Source organism: Clytia hemisphaerica, unplaced genomic scaffold (genome assembly GCF_902728285.1).
Source record: "Clytia hemisphaerica strain Z4C2 unplaced genomic scaffold, Clytia hemisphaerica genome assembly, whole genome shotgun sequence".
Taxonomy (NCBI): Eukaryota; Metazoa; Cnidaria; class Hydrozoa; order Leptothecata; family Clytiidae; genus Clytia; species Clytia hemisphaerica.
This window is the reverse complement of record NW_027104551.1, coordinates 711,014-726,411: the sequence shown is the minus strand read 5'-3', so window position 1 is coordinate 726,411 and position 15,398 is coordinate 711,014. Positions and strand designations below refer to the sequence as shown.

The window sequence follows — 15,398 nt, the reverse complement described above, 5'->3', positions numbered from 1 at the left end:
AAAATTATCCGATTTAGAAGACAATCGACAGAAACATACTTTTGAGTCATAATTGTAAAATCAATTGCTTAATCGACAAAAGAGTACCGTGAAAAGCACAAGCCTAAATCATATATTGACCTGTGCCGAACAATCCAGATTCTATTCAGTCAACGCAGAGAAAAAAGTAATCATGGTGTGACGTGACATTGCATAACTTTTTCATAAATTACGTCATGAAAATCACTTGCCTCGTATTCAAACAATTATCATGGTGATTACGCTTTTTAAAAAGTGAATCATAACATAAAGATTTATAGGGAGGTTTATTTCGTCAATAGTAAACATATGTAGTCTGCTAGACATTAATAAGGTAATATTTGCTCTTCATCTTTGATTTTTTCTACAATGATTAGATTGATACATGCGTGATAAAATTTCTTTACTTGGTCTTGGTCCTCAGAGGTTTGTTCTTTGAAAACTCAACCTCTGATACTCAGGGTAACGAAAGAGTTTAACACCCCCTTCTCACAGACCCGGTAATATTTTTTCAGCCAGTCGGGGTAGAAAAAAAGGACTGAAACTCGATGGGGGTTGATATTTCCATATTTTTTATGACTGGTGATTCCAATTCTTTTGTTTTCAAGTCAAACAATTCACTGGGGATGGGAAAACTAGCATAATATTTTGCATTGAGGATTGGTTTATTTGATTATTTTCAAAAATAAAATATTGGAGGATAATTTCCACCGGGTGCGATATTTTGGCCAATTTTTCCAGTGAGAAGGGGTCCCAGTGGGTCTGTAAGAAAGGGATGTAGTTTAGCACTTATTACAAAATCTAAGTTTGCATTTCCCCGATTTTTAAACATTAATTTAAAGATCGCCATGTATTGGTTTTCGAGTCAAAAAGCACAGAAGACTAAGGTTTTTTTCAGAAAGGAAAGAGCCCTTTCCTGGATTGTAGCATAATCTGTGTTATCATTATACTATAGCACTTACCAGACACCGTTGATTCCACGCTTGCGACACAGAAATAGCCATGGCGTATCGGTAATATTACTTTCGCAAGTGCTTATTCGTATGAGCAACGGTATCACCATAGATAAAGACATATGGCCATAGGCGGTTTTAGACCATGTCAAAAACTTATCAGAGGAAGAAATTTGTCATTGTAATTTCATTGTGGAAGTTGTCTTTTACGTGCGTTGCACTCCTTCGCGTTTCCGACATACTTGCTCTATTAAATCCGCTAGTGTATGCATACCTCATCCATGCTTCTTATACCAAAGTATGGTTCCCCTCACATGGGGGTATTGTCATGAGGGAATTATAAATAGTTTTGTATGTTTGAATATTTGTAAATATGCATTATACATGAGATCAAAATTTCTCGACCAGATATAGAAATTCGGATATTCTTCAGCGAGCGTTCGTCCGGACAAGACGTAATGAAGAATCATAGATTGCGTGGCCATCAGACCTAGGTTAGCCTGGTTCCACAAGTGGACCCCGTTGACCCCGGTCTGACTGCCATGCGCATCCACAAAGAATGTTAAAGCAGAGTCCGTGACCGTGAGGTTGGTGAAGCGAAGTACCTGGATGAGGCAGGTGGTAAGTCAAACGGGGAGAACTGCGAAGTTATGCGGTTCTTGCGCAGAGATAATAATAAAACCCACGTCGCAATAAACTGCAGTGAGCGGCGACGCCTGGACGCAGGTGAATTATTAACATTTAAATTTGTTTGTTTATTGTGTGTAACTTTACTTTATCATTTGGATGGATTAAAATAAATATGCACGAGCCTAGAAACTCTTGTCTACTTTGTTCTACTGTCACTCTGAATTCCACTGTACATTCAAGTCCTCCCTGTCTTCTAGCGGCGGGTCAGATCTTAAACGCCTTTGGCATAAAAATAAATATTCGCTTATCGCGCCGGGAGAGGACCGTGCACAACCTCTTCCTGCCCGACAGTATTGGCTGACCGGATATCCGGCTGACCCACTAGAAGAAGGTCATTCACTCACCAAGTTAATCGAAAAATCGAATGGGAATCCAGATGAGAGGAAGTTTTTATAAGATACTTTAATAATTGGTCATTTGAAGTAATAGAAATGATGCGTTCTTTAGAAAAAGTAACAAAATTGTTTTATTACTGGTTAACGACCAACCAAATCAAATAAGAACTTTTAAAAACTTCATAATATCGTCCTGGGAATCGAGCCCTTGTCAATCTCGGCTAGCATGTGCGAGTCGAGGATAATAGTTACTGCACTATAAAACCTTTTAGAAAAAATAGCGAAAACATCCCGGAAAAGTGAGTGGAATCTTAGTACCAGAAATGAGATCTTAGCCAAACGACGGTAAGCTTATTGATTATGCTTTTGAAAGATTTTTTATTCGTAAAAACACAAAATGATGTACAACAATAAATAAATTAAGTTAAAAATGCCATACCTATGAAAAATTTACATGATAAAAAGCTATTAAATGTGCTGGGTGTTCATTTATTAAATCGTGGAGGTCTCTATAAATAATTTTCTTTTTATAAGAATCGTGTTTTTCCAATCCATCATGAATATTCTTATCATTTGTGAAAAATCATCCTGAAATATTCTTAGGGTATTCTAAGGTTTGGATCCAAACTCAGTTAAAATCTAGTATGTAATACACAGCTCAAGCAAAAATGGAACCTTTAGCGTTGCTGGGGAATATTTGGTAATTTAATGGTAGAATACTCTAAAAATGGCATTCTTAGGTTCAGTTGCAAAATTCCAGTGTTCTTTACCATATTTTTAATTTTTTGGCCAATTTCATCATGAATATTCTTATAAAAAAGCGTGTACTTTTAAACAGGTAAGCATTACAATACTGCACCGTATACCCAAATTTCTTCTATATGAATGGTTTTTGCCGATACAGCTTGTGGTTGTTCAATGTAAATTCCATCAGCTTGACGCATACATAAAAAGGCTCTACGCAATTTAATTTTACCAGTATTTCCAAACCATGTCATAACTTCTTGGCCGTTAATGGAAAGAACGGTTTTGAGGTCAATATTGTGTTCCCGTTCGTAAAAATGCAATCGATTGACAAAAACGACATAATCAATAAAAACACGCGTTTGAAATTCTGCCTGTGAAGATAAAAAATTTTAAGTGTTTTAAATTAATAATGAAATCCTCTTATGTTTAAGGATAATTGGCCCATTTTATAGGACTCGTGCATCCATCACATACTATTTTCTATTCAATTCAAAACGCAAAAATGTATGTGCAGATTTCGCGAAAGACGATGAAAAAAATTGTTTTTTTGTCATCGTTTCATTGACTTGGGAATTCAAGAACTGTTTTCCATCATCGTTGCCTTCGTAAAACTTAATCTCAATTGACAGAAGTGGTTTACAGTTTACTGCAGTGACGTAGAAAAATTTACTGAAAATACGAATCCTATAAAAAATGATAGCGCTTAGGCTGGTAGTAGTTAGAGTCTTTCTATACCCACATTGGTTAAAAGATACTCTAATGTCTAACTGATTTGGAGCATCTTAATGATGCCTTGATACTAAATAATACCTTATGGTTTTAAAGAATCGTTAATAAGCTCGCTTTCTAACACCCATATTTCCAAGTGGAAATTCAGCATAAGTAACAAACACCAAAAAGGAAACAGACCCTAAGCCAATGTGTTGTCATCTGAGCAGAACCTGTGACTCCAGAGTGGAACAATGTTGCTTCGTTGCCATCGAATGCATTAGGAGCTGGTGTGTCACTGTTGTAAACAGATGAACTGGTTGGATTTTGGATGTGATTGTGGAGAGATTCTGAAAATAAAAAGTTCGATGTATATAATCACGTGTATTCACTATGCAAAATCGTTCTTGTAAACAAAAATCTTCCGCCATTCTTGTGCAACTTGTACTTATACATCAGAGAGTATGAGGATTTTCCCTGTGTAATGTCTAAATGTCTTTTGCAGTTAAAAGGTGTTTATATCTTTCCTAGTCAATACTTCTTTCTCCTTTCAACGCTACCTAGAGATTTTTGTTTGAGTTAAGGACACCGGCCTATCCATGACCGATAAAGAAATCAAAAAATTTGCTGCCTTTACAATGTAAAACCTTCTTTGAATTTCAGCAGCTTTTTTGTCCTTTCAGCCTCCGAAGTATGAATGATAGGATTGTATGACTTACCAACTGTAAGAGGAACACAAACGCTTAAACCATTACAATTATCGACACATCGCTTGTCCGATCCACAAGGATTGTTTCGAAAACACGAAGTCCCAATCTAGAATAAAAAGAGACCAAAAAATATAAAACTCCATCCAAATAATTTTTGAGTTATGGGAATATTCGGGTTAACAAGATTATCCCGGTCAGATCTACAACTTGCAACAGAAAGATGTATAACATTTTTACACCCCCTATATGACCTGGTGAGGTCCGCCCCGGTGAATAATTCTTTGTAAAAAATCACCTGAAATGGCCTAATTATGAGAGGTGGGATAATGAGTGAACCCTGTCAAAAGTTTATTAAAATTCCACCCTGGTTAAACTTTGAAATCTATTATTTTACCACGGTCAAAAATTATGATTAAGGCAACTCATTCAAAGGAAAAAATATACATATTATTGAATTCTAGGAAAGCCTGACTCACCATAAAATAAATTTTTTCCAGCCAGGTGAAATTCGAGTTAAAAATTTCCATCATAGTGAGTTTTTGAGATTTCAAAAAAAAACCACCGAGAAAAAGATTTTTTCATAGTCACACCCCGGTGGATTTCAAAACTTCAACAGTCACTGAGAAGAACACCCCTGTTCTTACCTCTTTTCTGTCATAATTCGTTTCGAAATGGTTCCATTCTTCATCGCCTGATAAAATATCTGTTTGATCTGAAATATTTCTCTGGATAGTGTTTCCCAAAATCTCACAAGTTGAATCATCCCTATTGTAATTGACTGACAGACATCCCAAATAATACAAACACTTTGTCAGACACTCTCTCAAAGAAAGTGAACTCAAAGATTGGAAAATATCACCAATCAACCGTTGACCATAAGTGATTTTTGAAAATTCTGCATCGAAGTTACGACATTGGTCGAGTTGGAAAACATGAGAGAAAGTTTCGTTCACAAAAACAAGAATTATTGTCAATGTTACAAATCTTTGAAACTTTAAATTCATTGTTCAAATATCATTAAGCTATTTCTCCACAAGGGAACTAAAAAATAATAATTTTGTATTGAAAAAAATCAATAAATTTAATGGGAAAAAAATACATACAATATTGTTCATAATATTTTGGCACTTTTCTTAAATGGCACTGGAGAAACCTTCCCCTGTCTACAAAGCTATTGGAGTCAGTTCTGGTGAAAGATTGACAATGCTTCAGTTTTGTAGACAAGGGGAGGGGAATTGCTTTCGGAATGTTCTGAATTTCTAAAAAGTGCTAACTGCCAACATTCATAAGCTTGATTGTAAATTAGTTGAATTATTCAAAAATCAAAAATTGTTGAAAAAAATATTTAATCATAAATTATTTAGTGTATTTTTATTGTATAAACACCACACGTGACCAAATCTATACTCTGTTACTGAAATCCAAGTCAACACATAATGCACAGCAACAAACTATTGGTAAACTAATAAAAAAAACATGAAGCAAAAGTTTCTTAATTAGATGTCCATTTAAAATTGTCATAACAGAATTCTTTGAAGGAATCCGTAAGTCATAATTCTTTCAATGGAAATATTTTCAGTGAATATGAACATTGAAGTTAATTCGCTATTTTCAATTTACCCAATTTCAAATATATTGATTTTTTAAAGGTCGGCCCACAGATAAAGAACCACTACACTATACCCCCGGGGGGCAGCTGGGCAAAAGGACTGACGGGAATGTGCGGGTCCTAAGGGTACCTTTTCAAATATGTTTAAAATGCACTGTAAGGGTCGGAAAAACTAGAGATGCACTGTAAGGGTAGAAATTTCACAAAATTCTTGAAAAATCTAGATATTTTGACCAAAAATGCTAGAATTTTGACCATTTTTTGCACGAAAGGGATCGAAAATTTTGGGGAAAATGCACTCTAAGGGTATGATTTTCACTGATTTTTGCTGCACTGTAAGGGTGCAATTTTAAAAGCCAATTTTTGGCCCGCACATACCGTCAGTCCGCAAACCCAGTGCCCACCCCCGGGACTATACCTAGAGAAATAACAGAATTTGGAACGGAATAATAGAACTTCGGAAGGGCCCAAGATCTGCCGTAATTTTCCTGAGATGTTTTCAGATAATTCCATCACATGCGTCAACGAATTTACAAAATAGCACCATAGACCCAAATCTCCATGATATTAATGGCATCTCTTGAAACGGCTTGTGGCTGTACAGCATAGATCCCATCTGCTTGACGCATACATGTAAACATTCGACGTTCGATTTCAAATTCACCAGTGTTCCCAAACAAACTCATGGTGGTCTCACCGTTAATGGAAAGAATAGTCTTGAGGTCAATGTAAGAATTTCGAGTATGCCAGGGAATGACCTTACGATTAACAAACACAACGTAGTCAATGAAAACTCGACTGTGAAATTCGGCCTTTTGTGGTGTGTAAAATAATAATGAAATGTATAAAAAGAGACTACAGGAAAGATTACCTGTACAAGACATGTCTTAGGAAGACACACAGAGTGTTTTTTCACTATTTGGAATAATCTCAGCTAGGACGAGAACAAGTCATCTTGTGTTTCAATATTTAAGACATTTCTTTTCAGTGTGCAAGGCCTTTGTATTAGAGCATAAAGTAATAATTGCAGAAGTCAAAATGAAAAAAATTCGCTCAAAATAGAAATAACTCGAATGCGTCGGAAGCAGTTAGTATAGAGCTAAAAAGAAGGTAAACAGGCTAGGACTACTAACCTTTATCCAATGTGTTGTTTCACCATACTGAAAACCATGCTCACTGTGAAACATAGAGTTCTCATTTCCATCAAATGCTTTTATAGCTGTTGATGTTTCCTGTATAGTAGAAGAATTTGTCGCTTCTTTAACGTGTGCATGCAAGGATTCTAAAAGAAAGATTCATTACTGCAATGATGACTATACTATTCACTCTTTATCCCTTAAGAGTGTCCAAAACCCAATGGGATTAGGTTTGAAGAATCCTAGATTCCCCAGAGTCAAGGTTTACAGTAAAGTTCAAATTGTGGAATATACTTTAGGCGTACAAACTTTCGCTCGCGATTTTCGCGACTTTTGGCCTTTTTCGCGAAAGTAAATGTCATTGAAAATTCTTAACAGGGCGATTCGCGAAAGTTTATGCTCGCGCAAAAATTCTTAAAAATATTGAAAATCTAAAAAACCTCGAAATTGTAATAAATATCCAATTTTCAGCATATTCTTATCCTCTAATGTCTTCTTGAAGTCAAAGAGCAACCGTCCTAGTCATATTTAAGGATTATTTTTCACTTTTAAGGAAATTTTTATTCGAAAATCCTCATTTTTATCCAACGATTCGCGAAAGTTTATGCTCAGAATAAAAACATACTGGTTTAAAATATTTCGCTCTCTCTTAGAGCATCTTCAGTTTTTTTGAATAACAAAGACGTTTAACAATTATATTTAACGACGCTAGAACGGCATTACAATGACTTCTTCAGTTTTTGACGTCACGGAACATCTGGTACACTTCTTTCGCGTATCCGTGGCAGTCTTTGTTGAGACCTGATGGAGCCAGAGTCTGCACATCCATTTATCTTCGGCTCGTTCTCTTTCTGCGGAGGATGAAAAGTCACTTTCTAGGATCATCACCTCAAGGTCAGCAAAGGAGTGGTCGCGATGGAAATGTTCTGCCAACTCTGAATTTTTCTGTCTCTTTCCAATGTCGTAGCGGTGCTTTGAAAAACGCGTTGACAAGGCTTCTCCTGTGTGACCAACGTACAACTTGTCATGGATCTTGCATCTGGCTGCATACACAACGTTCTTCGTTTTGCAGCTACCACCATTGGTTACACGTTTAGTGATACCATTGTGAGTGATTTCTGACTGGGTGACAATGTTCGGGCATAGCTTGCATTTACCACACGGTTTCGTGGTGTTTTGACGTGGTGGTCTTTCCAAGATATCATTTCGCACGATTTTGTGGGCGATTGTTTTTCGGCGGCGGAAGGCGACTGTTGGAGTTGAAGGGAAGACGGTGGATAAGGTGATGTCGTTTTTGACGATGTTGAAGTTTTGACGAAGAAGTGATGATAGGTGTCTGAGAGCTGGATGCCATGTGCAGACGAAGATGGATTGTTGATCTTGTTTATCTTTTTCTTTTGAACGAAAGAGAGATTCCCGGCTGATCTTCAGGACGTCTTTGTACGTGTTTTCAACAACATCGTGTCTGTACCCTCTTTTCAGAAAGTACTGAAGGAGTTGTTTGCCATGGTTGATGTAGTCAGCTACGTTCGTACAAATTCGACGGATTCTGATGAATTGTCCCTTCGGGATGTTTCTGATGACATGGTTTGGATGACAAGATTTGGCATTGAGGTATAAGTGTGCATCTGTTGCTTTGGAATACACGCTTGTCTGGATGGTGCTGTCACGAAAACGAACCTCGACGTCCAGGAAATTTACGGAGTCAGTTGATTGATGCGTCTCGTATTGAATGGTTGATTTCATTTTGCGGTTTTTCGAAAAGTTATTGCAAAAATCGATAAACTGATTTAGTGACTCATTGCCATGGGTCCAGATGAAGAAGATATCGTCGATATAGCGGTACCAAACGAGGGGTCTGAGCTTGGTGAGTTCGTAATATTCGTCAAGCATTTTCGTCTCTAATGATGCCATGAAGAGGTTTGCGTAGTTTGGAGCCATTGGAGTACCCATCGCGGTTCCTTTGATTTGGTGGTAGATGTTGCTCCCAAATCGGAATACGTTTGACCGTAGTACCAGAAGTATCAGCTTTTTTAGATAAGATGAGCTGATCGATTTCTTGTTGCGTTGTTCCAGATGATCAAAGCAGGAAAATTCAGAGTTGGCAGAACATTTCCATCGCGACCACTCCTTTGCTGACCTTGAGGTGATGATCCTAGAAAGTGACTTTTCATCCTCCGCAGAAAGAGAACGAGCCGAAGATAAATGGATGTGCAGACTCTGGCTCCATCAGGTCTCAACAAAGACTGCCACGGATACGCGAAAGAAGTGTACCAGATGTTCCGTGACGTCAAAAACTGAAGAAGTCATTGTAATGCCGTTCTAGCGTCGTTAAATATAATTGTTAAACGTCTTTGTTATTCAAAAAAACTGAAGATGCTCTAAGAGAGAGCGAAATATTTTAAACCAGTATGTTTTTATTCTGAGTTTTACTTCGTCCGCAATGCTGAATTGAAAGTTTATGCTCGCGAAAAACATTTTTTAATAAAATTCGCGAAAGTAAATGTCGTGAATTTCGCGATTTTTCTGACTCGTGAAAGTTTCTGCTCGCGAAAGTTTGTAAGCCTAAAGTACACTGTATGGGTATTGAATTATAAACGAGACTATGGCACTACATGATTGTTCATTGCTAAAATTAGGAATAGATTTTTCTTGAAACAATCAAGCCTTTAGCCCTAAGGCATCTGAGAAAAAAGTAAATTTTGATATCGATAAAAAAATCATATAACTGCAAGTAGGTTCACGAATGTTTGGGAGAATGTACACAAAGGTGTTTACACCTTTCCTGGTCAATACTTCTTTTTCCTTTCAATGCTACCTGGAGATTGAACCTCCTCAGTTAAGGTCTATACATAACCGATAGAATAAAGAAATAAAAAAAGATTTGCTGCCTTCTCAATGTAAGATTAATTTTAACAGCCCTTTGTCCGTTTAGCCTCTGAAGTATGAATTAGGAATGTATGACTCACCAACAGCAAGAGGAACACAAACGCTTAAATCATTACAATTATCGACACAGCGCTTATCCGATCCACAAGGATTGTTTCGAAAACACGAAGTTCCAATCTAGAATAAAAAGATAACACCCCTATCTCAGTAAGCCGTTAAGAATTGCCGAAGATTTAAAATATTGAATGTTATGGATGTTAAAATGTTTTAAATGTTAGTGGAAATTTTAAGTGAAGATGGATTTATAAATTCTTGTTTTTCTCAATGCGAAAGTTTCTGCCCTTTCCTGGTTATTTCCTGGTGTTACTTTACTCTGCATTAAAGATCAATGGCTGAAAGAGGCCCTAAAATTCCGAAAGTTGGCAGGAATAAGGGTTCTTAATAATTGTGGCGCCGCAGGCAAAAAAATTTGGTGTAAGAAAGGTCAAACACCTTAAAAGATATTCAAAAAAGAAGAAAGTTAGTCCGCATAAGACCACAAAAACCACAGCGAGCAGTTTCGATCAATCTCTCATTTTGGAGGGTTAGCATCCTCTTTAACCCCTGGTGGATACACAACACTTCTCTTACTTTGACTTTTCGCAATTCAATGTTGATAGTAGTTTTGAAAAAATTCGTAAAATAAAACGAAGCGCCGCAGGCGAAAAAAATATTACATTGCACTTATAGAAAGACGCTAAAAACGTTTCAAAGGGCGCCAAATCGCCCAACCAAACATCAAAAAAAATTTTGGCGCCCCTCTCAGGTCTTTCTGGGTGGTGCACTGCACACCCTGCACCCCCTGCCAGGCCGCCACTGCCTTGGACACACTTTTTCAAATAGAAAGCTCTCGAAAAAGATATATAACACAATCGAAAAAACAATTTAAATTTTTTGTACACTACAAAAACAAGAAAAGAAAACTTCGTCAAATATTGATTTTGTCTACTTAGAATATTAGACTAGTCATAGCTTTCACTAAATGCCCCCACTGAAAGGTCATGTCATGCACTTATAAAGCTTTTAATGCTTTAAAGATTTATAAAGCTTTTAATGCTTTAAAGATTGAAGCATAAAAAATAATCAGGAATAATTAATTGATTGATTTAATTATTGATTGATTGATTTAATTATTGATTGATTGATTGATTCTCTATTGCTACTTTGCCTAATAAACAATAGTCAGGAGGGTACTGCGGATAAAATTGATCAAAAAGTTCTGCGCCATCTTAAATAGGGCGAAATAGAAACCAATCCTAGCTAAGGCCCGGACTCCACTCGCCTATGCTGTGATTGCACTTCTCAAGCAAAATCTTTTATGTTGTTGGTCAAAAGAAAAATAAAGGAATGCCATTGTGGCCCATTCAGACGTACAGTCGAGAAATCTTGAAATGCACCTAATTTTTTTAAAAGTGCATAGTACTTTTTCATGATGCAATCTTTTCTCCAAGCTGAAAGGATTGAGTCCATTAAGGGATTAAGATGATCGCAGCGCAGACAATGAAGAGACGTGCCTTCAGGAAGCTAGACTTTTTGAGTTTATAGCTATATACTTTCACTTCATGGTGTTTCTGTATGACTGTCTGTGTGCCTAGTCTAACCACCGTTAAATGCCTTCGGGAAGGTCCCTCCTAGCTTGGAAAGCCAGAATTAGAGCTATTTTACCAAACTACTGGAGCGCAAGTTATTACGTAGGCTATTACAACTGAAAAAGTTGAATGTGCGCTTATACAAACTTTTTTCAAGTTTTCCAAATAGATTGAACAACTGAACAAACAGTGAAAACACTCTAATGAGGTAAATCTATTTTGAAGACCAAAAAAAAAAAGTTTGTTTTCATATGCATACATTCTACTTTTCTGTACTTTGCCGGTATCTTATTTTACCAAGTTAAGAAAGACATTCCTGAGTTACGACCATATAATGGTCTTTAAAGCTCAAGAAGTTCTATAAACAATAAAGGTAGTTATTAAATAAAATAACAGACAAAGATAAATTACAGTTTGAACAAAAATATCAACAAAATGTACATTTGAAAACTTGAGCAAACTTCTTTAAAGATTCCAGAAAAAGAATTGAAATCATTGCTGAAATGAACTTCTGACTAAATTACAGTATTTATTCAGTTTTAAAGACAAGAAACAAAATTAGCCATACAAAACACTTTTTCCAGTCAAAGACGAAAGAATCAGCTCATCATCATCATAACCAGTCTGCCATTTTGTTTGTTTTGATTTGCAAAAGTAATATTGTAATTCGTGTTATGGTGTAATTATATACTTTTTCTATGATTTGCATTTATAACACTCGTTTTAGCTTTTCAATGCTAAATCAAAACTAATGAAATGTAATATATAATAATGGTAATAGCATATAACGTAATATGAAAATGTGTATAACATTTACCGCTGTATAATTTACCGCCATATTTTTGCGGAACACTTATTTGGCCGGAAATCAAATTACAAACAAAAACGCAAAGATTCGAGATTCCAGTCCAATATATATGCGTGAAGCTATGAGTGCCTCCTCGTCGCTGCGCTCCTGCGGGGGCAATAATTGAACTTATAATTATGTATTTTCACAAAATATATGGACATTGAAAATTACAAATAAAATCATCTTTGTAAAGAGCAACCAGTTTTAAATGCAACAGAATCTGCTCTCATACGTAAACTGTCTCTTGTTCTCGTTGAATGAAATTTAAACTCCTCATCCCTTAGTATCTGACTCCAAAGCTTTCCATATTTGACAATGCCTGCTCGCAAACACCTGTCTTCCTCGATTGTAAAACGTACATTCTTAATTGCTTTTTTGGAGGGATTTTCCTGAATATTAGTTATCTCCCTTTTTAAGTCCACGATGTTGTTCTCACTATTTACAAAAGTTTTAGTTCCCCTATCGACATCATTTACTAATGCTTCATTCGATAAAATTGACATGGTCACGTTATTCGAAACAGGTTCGTAAGGATTAGCTTCAAGTTCCTTTGAGGAGGATGCAGCTGCTTGAATTATTTTCTGGCTTTGTTCAAGGACTCTTGAATCAAATTGACTATCTATATTATTGTACATAGACATTATATTTTTCTCCGCCCTTGCTGTTTCAGTCATCTTGTCCATACATTTTCTACCTTCAACTGCGACAATTCGAGACTGTTTTTTCTTGTAATGAACCTTAGCAACTCTGGAGCTATGTTTTTGATCTTCACTAATGATTCTTTGTTCTTCAACAGAAAGTCTTTCACTGCTCTCAGTCTCGATAATTTGTCGATAGCGTGTTGGATTAATGTTCTTACCGATCGCTTGATGTACTAGCATTACCATTGCAGAAGTTAACGATTGATATTGAGTGCCATTAGTTGAAATGAGGAGATAATCACATCTTGGTTGTAGACGAGGTCTTACATGATTAAGATATAGGTCAATAATTTCCATTACGTCATCTGTAATAATCAAAGTGTCAAAAATAAACGTTGATGCAGTTTTTAATTCGGTTTGGTCAATGAATCCATCATTAATTCTAGCTTTTTCGATCATAGGTACTGTTAGAAACTGAAAAGACATTGGTCTTGAACACTTAACACGGAGAAATAACATGGTCGTGATAAAACGAATGCAAAATACTATGTCATTTTTTGTCACAAGTGTACTCTCGTTTTGGCACTTTTCGATAATAGTTTTAAATGGTTTCATATGGAACGGGATTACCTGCTCCATCTCCTCTATCGTTGCCCAACTATTTCTCGAAATTAAAGTTTCTAAGTCAAGGTTTCTTGTGCATTCAAGGTTCTTTTTTTTGCCCAAATTTTCCTTGGCTCTTCTAAGATAAACTTCTGTAACGGTAAAACATCTTAAATCATCATCAGAAACACCTTGAGATTTCCGAAAATCTAACATATCCCCAATGGACTTGATGTAATTCAAAGACGCTGATGAAGATAATTTCCAATCATTCTCCAAAATTTGCAAAAAGTTTATCAAAATGTTCGGGGACCCTAGACAACAGTCTACATACCCGTTTGTCAGTTCTTTGCCACAGTCATTGTTTCCCATAGCTTGCATAAAAAATTTTATGGCTCTTTTGGCAATTTGTACAGCCTCCTTGTTGTTCCTTCCGCCACCACAAGTTATGGTAAGCCAAAGAAAAAATGTTTGTCCAATTCCCTCGTCTATCGAAAACGCAAGTTTTTTTGACGTACAAACCTTACGATTTGGTAAAATCAGTTCAACTTCATCTCTCCTTATCTCGGGCTCTTTGTCAAAATAGTAATACCATGGGTGCTTCGCATCGATGTGTTTGCGTAATCCACGACTGCTTTTAAAATCTTCATGCAAACAATTTTTGAGAGGGCATCCAAACATCCCATGAGCATTCAATCTTAGTATTAATTTTCTTTTGGCGTGAGCAGCACCATTCATAGATTTCCAGATCACCAGTAAAAGTCGACTGGTCGACTTCATGGCGGTGCCATGAATAAATTTCAATGTGAAATTTTTAGTTTTTAAAGACATTTGCCAGGGGGTATTCGGATATTTCAAACTTAAATGTTAATGTTAAAAACTAAACTTGATTGGACCATAAGTAATTTCTCTTTGTAGAATTAGCAAAAATAGACCCCCCATACAAGGAATACACCAATCAAGAAAGCGCACGCGAGAAAAGGTCTTGATTGTGCATTAATGTACCAAAAGAAAACTTCCTTTTAGCATCAAACAATATGTTCCTACTAGAGTGATGACTAAAATTTTCTTATAACAGAAAAGAACAAATCAAACACCTTAAACAGAATAGAAAATTCACTTTTTTTAAGGAACAGAAAGGAACAAAGTGTTCAATTGATAAATCTTGAGTGAACAAAATGATTGTAAAGGAATTAATTGTACGCTACTTGAGAGTGGAGTGACAATATTGTTCCCTAATGAACATAATGGACACTTAAACTGTATTCCCTTCGCGTTCACTAAAAAGAAGAAAATTATAGACAATCAACTACATTAAAGTAGGACTAGAAGGGCTAGATTTTCTCATTCCCTGCTTGCTAACTCAACTTCCCGCGCCAATTTACAATGCGAAAAGGCCGAGACTCTGAGCAGGTAAAAAAAATAACTTCAGTTTTTTATCACTCTACTCTTGTCTCCCGAATAGATGTCCCCCCCGCTAATTGTTAAGTGAAAAAAATCCATCCCTCGCTCTTATTGAGACCACCCCCGCTAATTAAATTTGAATAATTAAATATTATATTACAGTGTAGATAGACCTTAAACTTGTTAAAATTTTCCTTTTTGTTAGTATTGGTTCTTATTTTACGTGTTTATTTGCTAATGTTTCTTTTTTGTTATGTTGGAATTGATATCAGTTAAGAAAATTCTGTCTTCAAATAACCCCCCACTTATTACATTCCCCCGCTTATTAGAAGTTAGAAGATATTCCTACCCCCCTGCTTATTATTCGGATCCCTCCGTCTATTCGGGAGACAAGAGTATGCCGTATTCCATTATCCGCGTTTTTGTACGCAGCAGAAAAATTTTCTTCCAGCGCGCAGTGTGGCTGAAGAGTAAAGT

General features: G+C 36.2%; 2 protein-coding genes across 2 annotated transcripts; both read right to left on the bottom strand.

The window, feature by feature from the left end:
• Positions 1-2,442: 2,442 nt before the first annotated feature.
• Positions 2,443-5,995, bottom strand: LOC136822862 (uncharacterized). Its single transcript, XM_067079175.1, has 4 exons — positions 4,806-5,995; positions 4,171-4,267; positions 3,653-3,801; positions 2,443-3,114 (listed from the first exon to the last, which is right to left on the bottom strand). Exons 1-4 carry the CDS (start codon positions 5,163-5,165, stop codon positions 2,842-2,844), a joined length of 879 nt encoding a protein of 292 aa, XP_066935276.1. The 5' UTR covers positions 5,166-5,995; the 3' UTR covers positions 2,443-2,841.
• Positions 5,996-6,028: 33 nt separating this feature from the next.
• On the bottom strand, positions 6,029-13,160 carry LOC136822904 (uncharacterized). Its single transcript, XM_067079212.1, has 4 exons — positions 12,750-13,160; positions 9,876-9,972; positions 6,904-7,052; positions 6,029-6,582 (listed from the first exon to the last, which is right to left on the bottom strand). Exons 1-4 carry the CDS (start codon positions 13,158-13,160, stop codon positions 6,301-6,303), a joined length of 939 nt encoding a protein of 312 aa, XP_066935313.1. The 3' UTR covers positions 6,029-6,300.
• Between the last annotated feature and the right edge of the window lie 2,238 nt (positions 13,161-15,398).

Bases quoted from the DNA above. Each gene is read 5' to 3' on its own strand.
- LOC136822862 (XM_067079175.1), bottom strand. From the start codon at position 5,165: ATGAATTTAAAGTTTCAAAGATTTGTAACATTGACAATAATTCTTGTT. The intron at 4,268-4,805 runs GTAAGAACAGGG...TTTTTATTCTAG, and splicing joins CGAATTATGACAGAAAAGAG to ATTGGGACTTCGTGTTTTCG. The intron at 3,802-4,170 runs GTAAGTCATACA...TTTTATTTTCAG, and splicing joins TTGTGTTCCTCTTACAGTTG to AATCTCTCCACAATCACATC.
- LOC136822904 (XM_067079212.1), bottom strand. From the start codon at position 13,160: ATGGTAATGCTAGTACATCAAGCGATCGGTAAGAACATTAATCCAACA. The intron at 9,973-12,749 runs GTAAATGATGTC...TTTTTATTCTAG, and splicing joins TTTTATCGAATGAAGCATTA to ATTGGAACTTCGTGTTTTCG. The intron at 7,053-9,875 runs GTGAGTCATACA...TCTTTCTTTTAG, and splicing joins TTGTGTTCCTCTTGCTGTTG to AATCCTTGCATGCACACGTT.